At 31.0% G+C, this 18,952-nt stretch overlaps 1 protein-coding gene across 1 annotated transcript in view; it reads left to right on the forward strand.

The window, feature by feature from the left end:
• The first annotated feature begins 231 nt into the window (after positions 1-231).
• The window catches only part of LOC131847403 (uncharacterized), a 53,537-nt gene continuing 34,816 nt past the window's right edge, over positions 232-18,952 (forward strand). Inside the window, exons 1-2 of the mRNA XM_059196979.1 lie at positions 232-420; positions 16,565-16,665. Coding sequence (XP_059052962.1) covers positions 232-420; positions 16,565-16,665 — 290 coding nt within the window. The remainder of the gene's footprint in view (positions 421-16,564; positions 16,666-18,952) is intronic.

The following is an 18,952-nucleotide window of genomic DNA, read 5'->3' on the forward strand; positions in this document are numbered from 1 at the left end:
ATTTTATTACACAGAATTAGATAAATATGCCCAAATTATCAGTAATTTCGAAAGTTTTCCAGAACAGATTTTTTTTCTAGTTTACTAATTATTTCTTGTTTGTCGATTGTTACAGATAAAACAATGCAAACCAGAAAACGCCAGAAAAAAAGAAGAGCGAAGAAAAATTGTGTTGTGCGATGGACGTGCCATTCGAAAATGTAACCTAAAAGTTGAGAGATAACGTTAAAAATGGCATTCACCCTTTGTCCAGCGATGGGCAGAGTTTCCAACAGGGATTTGTTAGTGGTAGTTCTGTTCTTGTTCCGGACAATAGTTTGTGACAGTCTCTGTCCAAAGTTCGCTGAGAAGCCACTTGAGACCAGAGTTCAGGACGCTTCTATAGTTTTTAGGGCTGTGGTCATACAAACACATTATCAGGTGAGTTAATTGTTTTTTGTTTACTTCAGAAGAAATAATATCTTATTATAATATTTTTGTTTTTTTTTCATATTTTATAAGATGACCTGATGTATGTCGTCTTATATTAGCTATTAATTTCTAATTAGTACTACCAAATGCGCGAATGCTTAAACGATGGTTAAATTAAAATGGTTTTCCAAACGTTCCAAAATTACCAGAATTTCAACCTAGGTAAATATCATAATTTTTCACTTTACAAATTTAACAATTTGCAAAATATAAATAAAAAAATTTTAATTGTTGTTCTCAAGTTATGGAGAGAGTGAAGAATATAGGAATTCATTTAATTTATGTAGAATTCATCAGTTATATGTATATATATTGTAGATATAACGGAATGGCAAAAAAGCTGGCGGCTTTCTCATAAATGGCAATATTTGCTTTTGAACATACATGAACAGCACTACTTTCATCACATAATCACGTGACCAACTCTTCATGCATTGCCATTTCGGAGGACTAAGATGCCATGGCTTTGTACCCTGTAATTTCACTGCCGAAAATAAAGGTCAATGTATTACAATAATTAATATGCGAAAAATTTATAGATATATAAATAGAAAGTACTGTATTATAATGATGTATTCAAAAACTTTAGTTCCTAATAAAAATATAATTTATGTTTCGTACATATTAACACACAAATAGAAAGATTTTGCCTGGTCACGTTCACGTGCCATTTTAATATTTTATTAATATGTACCTACATTGCTTTCTCCTTAGTCTAAAAGTCAGAATAAAGTAAGAACAGTAAGTATAATAAAATAAAATCGCTGAAGTACATTACATTGGTTATACATATCACGTAATATGCTTAGTCGTTTGTATTTAGGTCATTGCTTATTTATTAACAGAAGAAATACAAGGAAAATCCTCTGCATCACCCACGCGGAAATCTTATTCCCTTTTTCCTGTGGGAATTGCCAAAAAGCGTTTCATTGTGACGCCTACGTGGCAGAGGTCACTGTTCAACATTTCAAGTGGGTTTTGTTTATATATGAAACCATATTAACAATGCGTACTATAATTACTGACATATGTTTCTATATATAAATATATTTACGTTAAATATATTCTCGTCAATTTTTGCCAATTTCGACATTCATTCCCTATGCATCAACAATCCATCTATTTCAGTTAGCTTTCTTACTCACACGCAATCACGCTCATACATCGACAATTATTAGATAACAATAATAGAGAAAAAGTTCGCGCGCATTTTTAGTTTGCGTATCTGTCTCACTCACGCGCACGGTCATCCGCAATATGTCCTTCCTTACCTATTTCCTAAAAACCAAATAGATATCGACCCAGTTGATCGCCGGTAATCACTGTTTTAGGAACGCCATCTTACTTAATTAAATATTAATAGTGCCAACGCATGTTGAATCAAATTGAGTGTTTTTGTGTATGTGTGAGAGAGTGCAGTAAAATTTACTTATAATTAAAATGGCGAAGAATTAACAACCAGCGACATTCTAGGAAGGAAGGAAGCGTAACCAAAAATTCACCGGAGGTGAGCTCCTATTTATTAACTCCATACAAAAAAAAAAATATATCTGACGGGGGTTTGTTTAAGAAACATAACCTATATATGTTTTTAACTAATGTATCGTGGTAAACTTCATTTAAAATGTAGCGTTTGTTTTAGTTTAATCTGTATTGTCTTATCTATGATACTACTATCAACATTCTAATATTATAAAGAGGTAAAGTTTGCGAGGTGGTAGCGGGTAATTTCTGAATCTATTGAACGTATTTTCAAAAAATTTTTAGTGTTGAATAGCTCTTTTATATAGAAGGCTATATAACATCACATGACCAATAGGAGCAATGAAAGCAATAAACTCAGTCAGGTCAGTAGTTCAAATATCAGTCTATTCATAATAAAGTATTGTTATGCGAGACCATTTCCCCACTTGATTACATGTATTGATATAATAAAAATCTGAATATAAAAAAAGAATAGAAATAATCATTATTCCATATCTTTCCATATCTTTATTTCTATATACAAATAAACTTAATACAAGCACTTGAGAATAAGATTTTTTTGCATTATATCGCTGATTCTGAAAGTATTATCAACCAAAGATAATGAGCATGGAAGATTTGTAAAAAGAACCCGAATCGGTCACTTATAATTATACAATATAACATTTTAACATAACAATTACATAACTATTACGATGATGGCTGGACGGTTTGGTATAGTATTTTAATTTTGGGGTTTCCTCGAGAAAGATTGATGATATTGTCTTTCTATTCCTTCACTGTGTTAAGTTGTCAGGTAAAACAAAAGCCTTCATTAAATTGGATTCCATTGTTTTCTGTTATAATTCAATTAAAATTATAATCCGCTAATATCGTCGGATAGTTTAATCCAATACTGGAATATATTTTCAAATAAAACGGGCTACGTTCCGCAAAGTAATTAAATGCAAATACATTTAGTGGTCGGTTCGGTATGAAATAATTTCGAATGGCGGTGCATTATCGGGGATCTATTTAGAATCCCACAATTCCCCAATCGGATTGACCACAATGCAATTTATTTGAATGGAAAATACCGTCATTGTTTTGCCTGTGTTTGGAACAAAAATATAATCTACTAACACATTTCTGCTCGAATTCACTTCAGAGGCTTTTGTACATGCATTGATTTGATTTAACAAATAAATAATTCAAACGCATTTTGGCCTTTAGATCCGATATTATTAATGGAGCATTAGTACAAATATGGACAGACAACAAATATGGACAGACAACTGTCTAGTACCCATAACACGGGCTCAATATTAGCTTAGTACTAGATGGATATTTGTGAATTGTCCACAGTTATCATTAGAATATTTTCTTCAATTCAATAAAAATAGGTAAATTAAAAAAAAAAATAGGTATTCTATAACAGATACATAAAAAAATAAATATAAAAAAAATACAATTAATTACTGTCGATATACAAATTCTATACCATCTTCTTTTTATTCATAATTGGTTATCGTCGATTTAAGTTCCTTGACATAAATACTAAATATTAGGTTTATGTTTATATAGCATGAGGTCTAAGCCGGGCCGAGAGCTATTAATTTATCATAAAACTGTGGACTCATGAGATACTCGTACATGAAGCTACCCAAAGTTTTTTTTTTAAATATCCAAAGTTACGGCATGTTGTTATAAGCAATTTCCTCCCGTAAAAAAAAGATTGATGGCAGACAGATAGGTCGGGATGGTGTATGAGAACCCGTTCGTGTATGAAGTTCATGTCAGGGAAACAAAAGTTTATTTTGACCGGGGTAACATGACGTGGGTTTACCCTGTACCCTTAGATAGGTGTTCACATATAAAGTGTTGAGATTTAACATTCATCTACATTAATTAACTGAAGATTTATCTAAACGCATGCTCATGATAATTACAGTAATATTATACTTTAGAGTAGTATTACAAATTATAGTAGTATCGCATAATACAGAAGTATTACAATTTATAGTAGTGTTACAAATTACGGCAGTATAACAAATTATAGTAGTGTTTAATTAGTATTTAGTTTTGTAGTTGTATCTGAAACATGTATAATTAACCATTCTTTTCAACTGAATTTCTATTCTGAATGCGATAATGTATTAAAAAATAAACGTCTATTTATATGCTTGTATTGAACTAATTTTATTATTTTTAATATGTAGATTTTAGTGTCGCACCACTACATATTTCTATATGAATCTTAGAAACAACTTCAATGTATTTGTAGTATTTACAATTTTTATATTAATTTGAAATCACAAAACTCATCTGCTACCACATAAAACTATTAAACAAACCAACAGAGAGCAAAGTTAAACAATAAATATAACTAAATTACAATGTTGTAATAAAAAAACAAATGATGTTGCGAAGTTAACTACACATAAAAATGCATTGGACTGAAATAGAGTCGTCCTGGGAATGAAGCTCTCACAAAATAACGTCACAACATTTTATTTTGAGGACAGCCTAATTTTAAGGACAGTCCTTAGTGTTTTTGACGATATACTAACGTACCTCACTTCATATGAATGGAGGCCACTAATAAAATTATTTCTTTTTGATAAAAATGTAATAGCATATGCTAGTGGTCACTCCATGCTCCATTATTTAATTTAAAAATGAATCTGTATTTTTTAATCACGTACAAGCTCATTTGAAAATATATAAGTTCTATTATATTCTTGTTAGTTATTATATATATATCTTAGCACTTATATGTCAAATCTACCGTCACTTCTTCGAAAGCACTCCGAACTGATGGTAGATTAGACATATCATAAGTGTGTAATACATGAATACCTAAAGATATTTCATTACTGCAATAGTGTAGAAAACGATATATTTTACATTGTCAGAGTTCTACTATAAATAAATTCAGATAAATCTGGACTAACTTTAACACATGCTGATTCATTGGGTAGACCATTGTGTACTCTATGGCTTTAGTAATAAAGTGCGTTTTTCATTAAATATTATTTTGATTAATACATTATTCCTGGTAACTAAATCTGATACTGTCAATACAAGTTAGTCTTTGTTTGTGTAAACAGCCGATTTATATTTCTTAGGTTTTAAGTTTTTATCGAGATACATACATGTCTCGGTTGCCACTGTTACCCGAAAATACAAACAGCACAGCAGACTTGGTCCCATATCTGAGAACTAAGAAAATAATAACAACCGTGGACAATTGACAAAGCGCCATCTAGCGACCAAGCTATCATATCAAATCTTTCTACTGTGCGAGGAATCGAACCCGCGACCATCGGAAAATTATATTATATTATACGGAAAGCCAAGTCCGTATTATATAATATAATTATATGGATTTGATAGGTATCTGATATACAGATATAACAGTATCATAATTACACTTAATATTAAATTTATATAATTGGCTGAATTTTGGTAGGCTGGAAATCGGAGAACAAAAATTGCTGAACAGTGTAATATTTGATAAAGTTATTTACCATCAATTTAATAGATCGCCTTTAATCACTGAGATTCTGCTAATACTATATTTTTTAATAACTAGTGACTCGACCTGGCTTCGCGCGATTATTTCACCTAATTTATATTACACTTTAATGAATTATACACCTAAACCTTCCTCAGAAATGTCTCTATTGTTAGATGAAAACTAAGAATCATCCGTTCAGTAGTTTTTGAAATTATAATATCACTAGCTGTGCCCGCAGTTGACTCGTGTTAAATTTAAATAAAAAATATAGCCTATGTGTTATTCTGATGCATAAGCTAAATTACAGTAAATTTTTATCAAAATCCGTTCAGTAGTTTTTGCGTTAAAGAGTAACAAATATCCATACTCAGAAACTTTTGTATTTATAGTATTAATAAGATTAAGATATGCCTTAAATATAAATTAAGTTATACATAGTTATTAATAATAATGTTTTAAAGAGATTACATTTAAAAGACGATAGACATTTCTACGTTATATCAGGGGTATTATTAACACTTTCTATTCACAAGTTTCTAACAATGTTTCATTAACAACAAGTGGAAGTAAAGCCCAAAATTCGAAACTCTAAAGGCCCTAACAAATTACAACCCACACGTTGTTCGGCCCGCAAGACAAATTGTCTCATTATTGTTTTTCATTTGTGCCTTGGGCTTAATTATATAATACTGTTGCTAACAATACTCATTTCATACATATCTAAATCCGACAACCAGTCTATAATATATTTTTACCAGAGACTAGACTAGTTGTTTGCGTAAGTACTGACCTATTGCAGTTGACAAAGATGATAAGCAACTTGCTTTGTATTGCTTTCTTTTGCAGATTAGGCAGTGAAATTGCAGAATAAGTTGGTTATTAATTGGCTTATCTTAGCCCTCTGGAATGTCAACGCATCAGTAGTTTGACTGTTCATAGAACTATGATATCTTAGTTCTCCGGAATAGCAAGTCTAAGTCATATGATAATGGAAAATTCATGGTGGTATTTATATATGTAGATTGTTATAATTACCATCAAATGAATAGTAAAAAAATGTGCAATTTGCAGTATGCAGTTATGAATAACCTAGTTACAGTAGCACGGCATGCCATACGCTTGCGCATGCCATACAACATGATGTATGTGATGCTATTTATGAGTATGTTGATGACGATTACCACTTACCAAATACTTATGTAAAAATTATATTTTTTAGTAATACAGTTATATAATAAGGTAGTTTTACGCTTACTGAGTTTATGGATAAATCTGAACTCGCAAACTGCCAATGCTTGCCAGCTCAATGTTGTTCCTAATTTGCGGAATCGTTTCCCTCATGTTCATTCCTACAAGCTCGTTGGGGTGATTGGTATTTCCTTAGATACAAGACAGAATGTGGAAATCGCTGGGATTTGTAACAAAGAATTTATGTTAAGCAAGCTATATTTCATGGAGTTGCTTGCGTATAACTGTCAGGCATATGAACCATCTGTTTACCAAATTTCATTCGTATTAGTCCAGTAGGTACTGCATGAACATGAAATAAATATCAATCGCTATAAAGGACACAAAACTATAAAATAAATCCTAGGTTCAGTTTTAGTTTTCGCTCTCGGATCTCTAGAAATAGAAGAAATAACATCTGTAATAAACGTTACTGTATACAATTTGGAATAAAATGAATATTATATATTGAGGAAAGTAAAGTATTCGTTGCTTACACATAAAACATGTGCCTCAAATCTTTTTAATGGGCGTTATAAGAATTTACGAGCATCTTCAAAAAAGATCTTTTAATATTCATACGGAGTAAGACATGAATTTTTGTTTGCGGTTTTTCTAAATAGAATACGAAAATATAAAAATTTGTAAATAATATAATATAACGAAATATAATATGAAAGCTTTCCTCAATATAGGATTTAAGGCCCTTTATGCAATATAGAAAAATATTTTTATCACAAGTTCAGTTAAATTGAAATGGTACTTAAGCTTTGTCGTACTTAATCATGGTAACATGAGGAAAATGAGTGGGTTTCTTTTTTCTATGACTCGTAAAAGGTATTGGCAAGTTAAATCTGATAAGTTCGGATTTTCTCCATCGAAAAATACCATAATGATGCAGTATTGTATAATTAATTATAAACATTAAATTGGTATTAATAAATACCAAAATTGATTAATTCGGGGAATTATTATCTCCGAATTAATACATTATGAGGTTTTTTTAATGAATGATAATGGATCGGTGCATCCTTCTGAGCTAACGTTTTATGCCTGCGGGGCACCAGTGCAGGATAATAATATGAATGCGCGTTCTGGTTAGTTGGCCCATCGTAAGAAATTTCTCAGGAACTTATCACGATGGTTTCCAAGAGCAATCGCATAAAGGTCAATCTGACATGGCACAGACTGGCCGAGATTCGCTATCCCCGGATATTGATTTCCAGGCTTTTGACTGTTTGTTATTTACCCACATTTTACTTAATCTTTACGGCATATATTATAATAAGATAACAACTGCACTACTACTAGCTATTATAAATAATTTTTTTTTTACAAATCTTTTAAATACTATTTTCTATGCCCTCATGTGTAAAATCATTACACAATTGCTATTTAGTTTTGGTACTCTTTCTACTAATATACTGCTATTCTATAGATTTTTTTTTCTATTTAAACAATGTCTATTTCAATTTCGAGCTGCGTTCTTTTTGCTCTGAAGCGAGGGCAATATATATATATATATATATATATATATATATATAGTAAGATATTCGAAGTGGTTATTGACGTAGATCTATAGTATATCTAATACTTTTTAATTTAAAAGATACCTAACTAACATTATTAACCTAAAACTAAAAATCGTAGGTAGATATCGCGTTATACATAAAAATAACAATGCAGTATTTCTATAGTATGCAAGGTTAATCATTTAGAGTATACGAAACCAAAAGACAAGTACAGAGCTCATGAAACTCAAACACTTTCACAAGAAACAAAATGGTCATTGATCACGTGACCACGCACTTTACATGACTATCTACTTTCCACTTTGTTACTTGCGGAACCTTGTTCATTTTAATGAATAATGTATGTTATAGATCATTATATTGCTTTAGCATACCGCTTTACTTACGATGGTCTCGGGTTCGATTCTTCGGATGGTACAAACTTGTGTATTCATGAGTATGATTATTTGTATCAGTCTGCTTGTTTTCTATAAATGTATGTGTTTATAAAAAAATATCTATGTATTTATATCAATTATCTAGTACTCATAACACAAGTATACCCAGTAATAGTACAGTACAGTAGTACCCACAACAGATGGCGCTGTGTAAATTATCCAGGGATATTTTTAGTTTTATATATTACTGTGATGTTTTAAATTATTGTTTGTTTTCTGATTTCAATATTGCTTTGATATAAACTCACTAACTGCACCTGGCTTCGGGTGTACATGTATTACATACATAGAAACATGAATCTTGAATCCGTCTATCTATTGCTAAAAACAGAACGGATTTTGAAGCGGTTTTTTTTAAATAGATAAAGTGATTCAAGAGGAAAGTTTATATATATAATACATGTACAACCGTGTGAAGTATATACTACAAATATTAGTCTATGAAATTAATTATTTGGAATTATTTAATACTGGATAATATTATATACTACCTATAATTTACTATTTGTACATGATTTTTACTGTTCAGGGAGCAGGATGTCACTTTATTTTTAAGGACAAATTGTTGTACTGTTTATAAATAAATAAATATGAAATGTAGTTAAAATAATAACTTTTCTTTAAGCAAATCGGTTGAAACTGTTAAGATATTCTTTTGCCATATAATAGTTATTGGCTTATCAGAGCGGATGGAACTAAGTGCAGCCGCACCTTACTTTGCCCATATAGTTTAACGGCCTATACACTATACCTACATTATTTCTTCATCGTTAAGCATAAGGATATTATCTCTATAGGGTAATGCTTTTAGTTTCATAACAAAATACGTAAAGATATGGAAAGTACTAGAAACTTATGCTGTGAATAACATTTGTATGGTGATACAGTTGATAAAAATGTACATATATATATATATAACAGTAGACATACAAATAAAATTTTATTTGGATATCACCCAGTATATTGAAATATCAAAAATGTCTATATAATTATCTATATGTCATATACATACATGTTTATAATTTGTAATAAAGAATACTTAATATTACTTAATACTACGGAACTTCTTTACTCAACGCCAACATTTTGGTATCTAGAATTTTTTCTCTATTATTATAATTTTTTATATATTTATTATAATTATCATAAATTAGTAATGTAAGTTTAATAATGTAATATGTATTTGTTTATTAGGTATACATTTTATATTATAAATATCATACAAATAATCATACCCCTGAATAAGTTTGTATTAGCTGGAGATCTATTTACGACCAACGAACAGTAAGACATTGTGTTAGCAATGCTACACAGATATATACATATATAGTGAAGGTAAAACTTATGGATATCGTATCGCCCGCTGATAAATTATAGAAACACGATGACAATGAATAATTATTTTTAGTGACAAATCAATAAACATTAAGGAGCAATTGTAGCGTATTTATGTAAACAAATATATTTACCTATGTAGACTTTGTATAAAGTGGATTTTGTGAGTACCTTCTCATCCATTTCGTCCGCCAAGCAACCTGCTTTGTAAGATAAGTTTTGCTTGAAGAGACATAACATCGTAGTCCTCTGGATGATCCTCCAGAGAGGACAGGAGGAGATACTGCAGGCGACACGAGGTTATCTAATCTGTATTCTGATGTACTGTTCATATATATAGGCGGCGGTTAGTTACCAGAAGATAAATGGTAAGGTTTCAATTTCAATACCATACGTTTCAATTACATAAACAATATAGAAATATTATAAATTCGAATGCCTGTCTATCTATTTATTCGTTACATTTTCAAGACTGATCTTTTTGAAAGATCGAAACATAAATAAAATTAATTTTATTTATATGTCATAAAAGTGGTACATATAGTAGATGGTAGTCTTATTGAATTTGTCTAGTTCTTACATTTAGTCCTAACAGTAATCAACATGCAAATACATATATTAATTATCTTAGTTTTTTACATAAATTAATAAAATTGATACATATTTCATAAATTTTAAAGTTATTATTAAAAACACTATTTAGATATTTATTAATTATTAAAATTTATAAAATTATTATAAATTCGAAAGTGTCTATTTATTTGTTACATTTTCACGATTATTTAATGAAAGATCTAAAGATAGATAGATAGATATTTGTTTATTTATATTTATATAACTTTAATGCACACAGTACCAAAGTAACAGTACATTTGGCGGACTTAACACCATGCGGTAATTTCTACCAGTCAACCATAGGTAGTACGGAGAAAAATTATTGGCGGTGCAAAAAAAATCATAACAAAAAAAATTAAGGCTTATAAAATGATATAATAATATTTAGATATATGTGATACAAGTACTAATGTAGGTAGATAATAGATATATATATATATATATATATGTATTATAAATACTAATCGACTGCCTTCTGTATAAAAAAACAGGTAAAGTAGCGAGCAGCCAAATGTTCATTTCATGTTGCTATAACAACTCGTTAAATTATCTGCAATGGAAATCGACAATTCCCCGGACATAACAATGAAAATTGATTTTGACAGTTATTGTACATGAATATTTGATATAAAGTGTCTAAACCCAATTTAATTCGAATAGAGCAACCCTTTGGGATATAGTGCAAATTTTATTAGTACTACAATTTAGTCTGAATAATTTAGTATAATGCTATAGAAATAAGTACAGCATCTGTTAACTGCCTTCTCAACGTTATATAAACCATACCAAATAGAGTTTTATATAATATTTGATTTTTAATGCACAGTGCGGAAAATAATTTCGATCGAAATGGAATGGAAAGAAACTCAATCTTGATCGTTTTAATAAAATATCTACTAAGGAGACTTCATCAGTGGATAAAAAAAAATGTAATGATATTTGTATATTATGTGTAATATATATGTTTATAACATGTGTATATGTGTTATATATTACTATTCTTATTTGTCTTTCTTTCATTCCATTATGCACCATCCACCACCTTCTGTTTTTCTCCTCTACCCAAAGGTTGTCTGGAAGAGATCGCTTAAGCGATAAGACCGCCTTTTATATCTATACTAGCTACTAGCCCCGGCTTCGCCTGGGTATACATGTATTATACATATAAACCTTTCTCTTGAATCACTCTATCTATTAAAACAAAACCACTTCAAAATCTGTGGCTAGCTTTTTAAGCATACATAGAGACGGACAGACAGCGACAGCGACTTTTTTTATACTATGTAATGATGATACTCTAAATATTCTGTTTTCTATTGTATTCTTTTTTTGTTAAGATGCAATAATTAATAATAAATAAAATAAATGAATAAATAAATAAATAAATAAAAAAAAATTATAATAATAAATGGTATAAATTAATATGAAGAACATACATAATTTGTTAAATATTAATGTTATAAATATAATAGATGTATGAGTTTTAACGTAAAATTGTATTCAGTTTCTGCTTATTAAATAGTGATAATGTAAATACATAGATTATCGTGCCATAGTGAAAAGATAAGTAATTACAGTGCGAAATAGCTAGTCTATTTCGCACTGTAATTACTTATCTTTTTGTTGAAATCTAAGATCTTGTAATTATTGATTCTATGTATGATAAATATGGTATACCAAAATAACATTTTTTACAATTTTTCTCTGTCTGTCTGTCTGTCTATTTGTTCCGTCTAATCTCTGAAATGGCTGGACCGATTTTGACGGGACTTTTTTTGGCAGGTAGCTGATGTAATAAGAAGTAACTTAGGCTACTTTTATTTTAGAAGAATAAAATTAAGTTGCACGTGGACAAAGTTGCGGGTACAGCTAGTCGATAAATAAAAACAAATTACCAAATGTATGTCAGAATTAATGTCAATCTAACCGGAGTAAACTTTGTAAAAAGTCGTCTCCGTCTCTATTTCACACGCTAATTTTGGAAGCTGTATTTCGTTTAAATGAAGATAAAGCAGTGAAAGTATCAGTTATGGAGGCATAACAGTCTTCCGGAATGACAACCCAGGACCATTCCCGCATTGCCATTCCAGAGACTAAAGTGACATGACGTCCGCGATATCACGAGTCACGGCCGCGGTCATGATAAAGGTGATATATCTTTTTTTAGACTACTGCTGGTCGCACTTGGCCTTTTCAGCTTCCTCGGAGGATATGGGAGAGTGCAGATACCACTCTAAACCCGCGGAAGCACTTATGGAGCGGATGAACGCCAACTCCCGCCTGACGGATACGACTTTAGTCTTAGGGAGCTTCGGCTCAGGCCGTTGTAATTTCGATGCCCGTTTGAATTGGACGGGGGATCTTTCCCAGGGGTGTAATGTACATAGGACTGTTCATGTATTTATATAAGCGACGGTGCTCCCATGTATTGAGGCGTAAATTTCTTCGCCTTTCCAATTACCTAAAAAAAATAATATATTCAAATATACAATTTAGTCTATTTGATTTAATATTATACAGTTTTTTATTCCTTATGGATGATAGCAGAATGGTGCACCCGACTGCGCGAACGGTTTACGCTGGCAGGGTACCACTGGAGAAAAACATGAGAATGCGGTCAGGCGAGTTCACCCTTCGTGGTAAATTCACCATGACTTATCACGATGGTTTCCATGGAGATCCACGTGGAAGTCATCCTGACATGGTACATTGCTAGCAATGGAATTATGAGTTCACATTTCTAAGAAAAACCTTCCACCCAATAGTATACTATTACAATACTTGGCTCTGTTAACTGTCTTCTCTGTTATAAAACACTATTACAAGAATACGAAATTCTCGGTTATGGGACAAAAGAAAATATTAATATTTCTTGCGCAACCCTATTTATATTATACGCAAGGAAAATAGACATACATGCACATATTCATGCTAAGTTATTTTTCCTACAAAGTGCAAAGGAAAAACTGCTCTATGCTAAAACAGTACAGTTTATATTTCAAAAGCTTTATATTCTTTCGAAGATTATATATTCTGGTACATTATGTTTGTTGATGTAATAGTGGTTTTCATAATTTCCTAAATTGGTAACGTCAATGTTTCTAATTATATCTATATCTAGTACTAAGTTACTTAGTGAAGATAGCTAAGTAACTTCAGTAAGTAAGGTAGTAAGTAGAGAAAACTAACTATTTTACCTTGTAACTTATACGTAACTCTTGCTTCATTCACTTTGTAAACTCGTCTCATATACATCCCACGACAACTATAACTGGATGCCTGGATGCGGATATACGAAATACGCAACATATTAAGTATATATTATATATACGTGCACATATGTACATATCAGGAAACTTAATGATAGCCAGTCTATAGATATTTTTATTGTTATAGATTTATATTTATTGTTGTCGTCAATATACTTACTTCATGAACAACAGTATGGGCGTCACGTCGTCATGTTATCACGGTGTATCATATTCTAGAAACATGCCTTTTATCCTATAATTGAAAGAACTAATGGAGTAATTCTTTTTTTTATATGAAATTTAAATTTAGAATAGGAATGTGTGCAGATTCCATGGCTTTATTTTATACTTATACATTTCAATCCCTCACATCATCAATTACAATGTAACAACGAAAATATGTTCCTAATTCAAAATAGGTGTATGATTAGCAAAAGTATTTTTTTTTCTTAAAACTGATGTTTAATAATGAAATATTTCATTAAATAAATGAAATTTCAATTTAAATTTAGAACGTGTGCAGGTGTCATGACGTCAATGTGCGACGTCAGTCCTATCGTCTAGGCGAAATAGTTTGTGACTAGAAGCATTTAATTTAGTTCGCTCTCGATTTAGAAAGGCAATAGGCTACTCAACGTCCAGGCTATAAAGTATTGCTTCCAGAAAATATGGGTTGTTAAGCAGTTCTTTTGCGTTTTATCAGATGAACTAAAGAGCGAAAGTACTGTAAACTAGTTCATGTAGTATACAAGCCTAAAAAGTAGATTTGGACCACAACATAGGTAAGATGTAATAGTTTATGTGTAGACTGGTAAAAAGTTTACAGCTGTGTACCTTGTTACCGTTTTATATCAGCGCCATAAATAAAATATTTATTTTCAAATTAAACATTTTACGAACACTAATTGCGCAGGTCGAGCTTGACATTTATTTCTTCTCCAATGTTTCTCTAATCGAGAACAATTGAACTGGAAAATTATATAGTTTGATTTAAAATGTAACTATTGTTGCGAGTTCCAATTTCATTTCATTTTATACTATCTTCACGAAGTTTTTTACGGAGTGGGTAGAGAATCCGAATATAGTAGCTTTTAGCCTTACAAATATAGATAGGTGCCGAATCCGGAGATATTTTGATTATTAGATCAGATTATACATTACTTATGTTTTCCCTGGTTAATTTAAATATTATTTAAAAAATTAATTGTTATAAAATTTGTATGAAACCTAAACAAGTAAAAAATCATTTGTTTTCAAAATGTGTGGCAAAATTAACCATATCATTTATATTGCGTAACATACAAATAAAAAAATGCATCGTAATCATTTGGGTACTAGGATGCCATAGGCAGAAATTCATATACAGATACACAGACATGTCAAACTTAGTCAAATTAAGTCCTTCAAGTAAAGAGCGGTGTAACGCTCTTTAGATTTGGAGGACTTAGACGACTTCATTTCCTGTAATTTAGCTGCCTTATACTTACTTAACTTATACCTACACCCTACAATCGTAATACTGCTTACAAAGCAAGCTGAAGTAGGTTAGACTGATGTACCCAATTATATATTTTTTTGTCAAATTCTAGTCAACGCACGCACAACTGGTGTTTTATCAACACATTAAAACCTCTAAGAATTACCACGCTGACTTCTTCTGGCATTTGGTTGTTATTACCCTGGTTGTTATTACCCTGGTTGTTATTACTATTGTTGCTACACCAAGGTATTTAGTGTTGTTATCACTTACGGTTTTTCGATAGTAGTGGGGCACAAGATGGCGGCCTATGAACAGTGACTCGGACATTATACGAGCAGCCTGCGAATGCGGATGCGTCCTAATAGAGTACCTAATAATTTCAAGATTTTCTTCTAGTTCCCAAGTATGATGTTTACATTAAATACTGGTTACATCGAATTCAGTGCTTCATATAAATACATTATACAACTATCGAATCTTAAGGTAGACTGTATAAACCAACCATTTAACTTTTGTTTGTCTTACCAAGTTTAAGTTTCCTCAGATTTGAATATGTAGCTAATAAGTTGATGGTATTCGACAATGTAGTGGAGTGGATGGGCGTTATATAATGTTTACTAAGTTTAGGTTTCAATAACAAACAATTATGTTTAATTTCAATTGTAGAGACTTTTTTAATTAATGATAATGGAGTAATGTGCCCGAATCAGTGTTTTTTTTCTCAGAACAATTCACACAGCGCCATCTAGTCCCGAGTTAAGCTAGATAAAGCTTGTGTTATGGGTACTAGATAACTGATACAAATACATAGATATTTTTTTCGTAAATACATACATATTATACGTAGAAAACACCCATTACAAAATGTTTGTGCCAAATGAGGAATCGAACCCGCGACCATCGGAAGTAAGGCGGTATCCTAAATTGCTAGACCACCGAGCCTACAAGACAACTGATATATATACAAAATTTTTTTTTCTAAATATAAACATAATATGTGTATACATAGAAAACACCCAAACCAACACAAACAGTCATACTCATTAATATAAATATTTGAACTGTGCGAGGGATCGAACCCGGGACCATCGGTAGTAAAGCGGCGTGCTTAACCGCTAGACTACCGAGGCCGTCGTAATATTATGTTTGCAAGTTGCAAGCATACAAAAATAATATTTATATTGTTAATGACATTACATAATATACTAAATGTGTATTTTTTATTGTTACAGAGTAAAACCCTGGATTTGGCACTAGTGTCAATATACAGGGGAGGTGTTGAGTTGGCGTCTATAAGCCAATATTCTGGCTCGCCGTACAACACTACTGATAGGTAAGTTATAAAATCAATACCTAATACCTAATCTGTTTCAGCAGCATGGTTCAGCAGCTGTTTTATATCTATACTAGCTGTCCCGGCAAACGTTGTTTTGCCATATAAATTAATAACGGTATAAAAAAATAGGGGTTGATCATAGAAGGGTGAAAATTTAGGATTGTATGTATTTTTGTATCATAAAAACATAGAAATTAAAAATTTTGTCTAAAAAGTAAAAAAAACATTTTAGGGGTGGACTACCCCTAACTTTTAGGGGGATGAAAAATATATGTTGGCCGATTCTCAGATCTACTCAATACGCTCACAAAATTTCATTCGAATCGGTCAAGCCGTTTCGGAGGAGTATGGGAACGAAAACTGTGACACGAGAATTTTATATATAAGATAAATAAATAACCCAGCGCCATGTAGTCCCACGGTAAGCAGACCTTGTTTTATGGGTACTAGACAACTGATATAAATGTTTAATTTTGTTTTTATAAATATACATAGAATATACCTAGAACGATACAAACAATCATACTCATGAATGAATGGACGAATGAACGGTGAAAAACAAATATTTGCACCGTCCAAGGAATTACATCATGTTGATAATAATTATATAATCTAAAATTATTGTAGTTGTAATTTGATCACTTTTTTTATAGTCAAAAAGTTTACCCAGTTTGTTCGAGTTATTGTACATAGTGAAAAAATAGTATTGACCTTTTACGATGTCTGTTGAATTGACAAAGTTACATGTATTATTGCCACCACTATAGTATCAAAATTGAGGAGATATAAATTGGTGTAAATAAATAAACTAGGAAAAAAGTAAATTCCGTTTATACATAACAAATTTTATTTGTCCTAATACTGTTTATAATAATTAATAAACATTGCTTCAATATTAAACTGGTGCTAAAAAGATTAGCACCAGTTTAATAATACAGGACAATAAAGTATTGTAAACAAATATATATTGTGAATGAAATAGCATTCTTATTTATAAGTACAGTAGGTGTAATTCAATCTGACTGCCTATATGAAATCTTTGGAAAAATATTATTTCATTTTATTTTTAAATTGGAGTGTATGATATGATATTTTTATCATTTTATTTTTATAGTAGCATGTATAAATTAATTTATCTTGTATAAAAATTTGCCTAATGTTATTTTTGTTGCAATAAAGGGTATAATGAAAGGGTAATTTAAATTTAGTTATTAATATTCAAACTTTCTCACGTTCATAAGAATTATAAAGACAGTATAAACGCCACATGGTTACAGATTTTTCTTTCTTGTGCTTACGTAAGTTTGTCAACTTTCAGAAATGACTTGTCATCCTACCCACGATCCTAAACTTGAACGATGACGTGCATTTTAGCAAATTTGAACGCGTTTAATACTTAAAAATCTTCTATGTCACCGTGACTCGTTTATAGGGTCGAGTTAGGAATTTATGATCACTATACTATGATCTAAGTACTTGAATGAAGGACTATGATTCAGTATTTTTTTAAGATACGGCAATGGAAAACAAGAGTGAGGTATCCATTGTATATCGATGGATACCAATTTATTTCCATCTTCTCACAGACACATTTGACTTTCGCATTTATAATACTAGTATTATAAATTCGAAAGTCAAATGTGTCTATCTGTTTGTTATATTGTCGTAACTAAGCGGCTGAATGGATCTTTATGAAATTAAATGAAGATAGATCGTATCAAGATTACGAACATAAGCGATCTTTCATTTAAATAAAGCATAGAAAGTCGCGGGTTGCAGCTAGTATGAAAATAAATACGACAGCGAGCATTATCGGATGTTTAATACGTTGTCGTTCCTGAGGAATATGTTGTAATGCCTCAGTACACGAAATTATCACTACGCTATCTCACCTTTTAAATATAAACACAGTGTATATATATCAAGCCACAATAATCAGTCATATGAGCCATGTATTATGTTAAAAAATGAATTTCAGTGTACAAATAAGAAAAGATTTGAATTTTGTATGTATTTTAGTAATGGATAAACTCAAAAGATACTTGATCAATATTATAAATTCGTTTATAGAAAGTTATATTATCATCCTGTAACATAGACTATATACCTCAGGATATAGTAATTTATTAATAAGCAACAACAATCAATATACTGCCAAGACTCGTGTCCTGCGTTATAACGGTTAACAAAACAAACGAAGTGAAATCCACAGCCGAGGTATTGAAAGTGCTGAAGTTTGTCCGAGAAGAGTGTTGGAAACACGCACAACTTCTATACCCGGGTC

This window comes from Achroia grisella, unplaced genomic scaffold (assembly GCF_030625045.1).
Source record: "Achroia grisella isolate CSIRO2021 unplaced genomic scaffold, CSIRO_AGI_Agris_v1 utg5304, whole genome shotgun sequence".
Classification (NCBI taxonomy): Eukaryota; Metazoa; Arthropoda; class Insecta; order Lepidoptera; family Pyralidae; genus Achroia; species Achroia grisella.